General features: G+C 40.6%; 1 protein-coding gene across 1 annotated transcript; it reads left to right on the forward strand.

The window, feature by feature from the left end:
• The first annotated feature begins 543 nt into the window (after positions 1–543).
• On the forward strand, positions 544–1,326 carry LOC122084406 (urease accessory protein UreG-like). Its single transcript, XM_042652631.1, has 2 exons — positions 544–764; positions 878–1,326. Exons 1-2 carry the CDS (start codon positions 610–612, stop codon positions 1,071–1,073), a joined length of 351 nt encoding a protein of 116 aa, XP_042508565.1. The 5' UTR covers positions 544–609; the 3' UTR covers positions 1,074–1,326.
• The last annotated feature ends 581 nt before the right edge of the window (positions 1,327–1,907 follow it).

Genomic DNA, 1,907 nt, shown 5'->3' on the forward strand with positions numbered 1-1,907 from the left:
TGTGTTTGCTGGTTTCTAAACTTGTTGCTGCGATTTTGGTTTTATTGGTGTTCTGAACCCTAATGTCTAGGTGATTTAGAACACATCATTAATGTCTAAGTGATTTAGAACCCATCACCTAGCCTTACATCTTATTCACAAGAATCCGGGTTGGGCTAGACTGGCCAGGGATCTGAAGGGGCCAAGGTCAATTTTAGGACTCAAAATACTTTGAAGTCAAGGACCAAATAAAAGAGTTCGTACAAGAATCATTCTCGTACATTCCTTGGTTTTACATGTAATCTACTTATTCTCTCTCCCCTTAACATCACCTGATTAAGTGGATTACATGTAGGTACGAGAATGGTTTTCGTACACAAACCTGATACTAGTTCCAAACTTAGCTCCCAAGAGATCTTAAAACAATGAGGATCACAAATCACAAGTGGTCGCACGCTCATCTCTCGCGTAAACTCTCCCTTTGATCCTAAGAAGTAGCTTGGCTCTCCCTCATAATTTTCGCACTCTCAATAGTATAAATTAACCCCCCACATCTCTGCCATTCCCAACACACAAAGAAACAATAAAACAAATAATTGGGTCTTTGTGTTGTTAGAAATAAAGAATAAGATGGCAAAGGGAGCAGCGTTCTTTGTACTGGTGTTGGCATTGGCCTTTGTGTTTCTAATGGACTCAGCTTACTCGGATGAGTCGGCATACGAGGCAGGGAGAAAAGTCAAGGAGACAGCACACGACTTGAAACACAAGACTGAGGACTTCTTCAAGTTGGTTTTTTTTTTTTCCTTATCATTTTCTATTTTTTTAGATATAATTTATTTAAAAATGTTTTCTTTTGCCCTAACTCCTGATTTTTTTTTGGCATTTTCGATTCTTTCAGAGGAATTTTTGGTAGGTTGGCTAAAAACCACCATCACCATGACCATGCTCATGATCACGCTCATACTCACGATCACGCTCATGCTCATGCTCATGATCATGCTCATGCTCATGGTCCAGCAGCAGCAGCAGTACCAGTACCAGCACCAGCAGAGACCCCCAAAGCAGCGAAAGCTGAAGCTCCCAGCCATGTCTAGAGAGTCCAAGAGGGTTGGTTGCATAAGGCTTTTCACTTCTGCAACTGATGTTAATTTGAGGGGACGTCGATTCCCTCAACTTTGGTGCTCCCTTTTAGTTTTTTATTAATAAACCTATTTTGGTTGTAATTGGTTCCTTGTTATAATGTTAGGAACTGATTTCTTAGAGAGCCCTTTGCTGCAGAAAATGCAAAATATTTGTAGCTGTAAATGTACGGAATTAATACCAATTTACGTCAAGTTTGGAACCAAAGCAACTTTCCCGTCCTTAATTAATAGGTGAACTAATTTTTATTTTATTAAAATTATTCATTTATTATTGTAAGAGGGTTCCTTTAAAAACAGCAAGGCCCCACACTAGCATGAGACCAGTATAAGTGCACATGGAAGCATCAATTGGGGTGAGATTTCTATCTATATGATGGATGGAATGATCATTTTGTCCCACTTTGTATCTCAACATAGGAGCGACGCTGCATTTATGTTCTTTTTTCCTTTATTGTTATTTGTTGCTTCATATCTTCTTTATTTCCATTCATTTTGACCAGCATGAATCGCAAATAGGCAAAAAAACTCTGTCGGTTTGGCATAAAAAATGTCAGACGCGCAGACCAAAAGGGGAGGAGTGCAGGAGCATCTTTAGTGCACAGCTAAGAGGCAACACAATCTTTTCGCATTGCTAATATTATGGGTGTCAATCAGTCGGGCCGGGTGGGTCTCGGTCGGGCCTAATCGGTCAATAATCTGGAATGCCCGTTTAGCTAAACGGGCTTAGCTAGCGCAGGCATAGTACGGTCAATAATCGGGCCGATCGATCTCGGGCTTTAATCGGGC

The sequence above is a fragment of the Macadamia integrifolia genome, chromosome 7 (assembly GCF_013358625.1).
Source record: "Macadamia integrifolia cultivar HAES 741 chromosome 7, SCU_Mint_v3, whole genome shotgun sequence".
Classification (NCBI taxonomy): domain Eukaryota; kingdom Viridiplantae; phylum Streptophyta; class Magnoliopsida; order Proteales; family Proteaceae; genus Macadamia; species Macadamia integrifolia.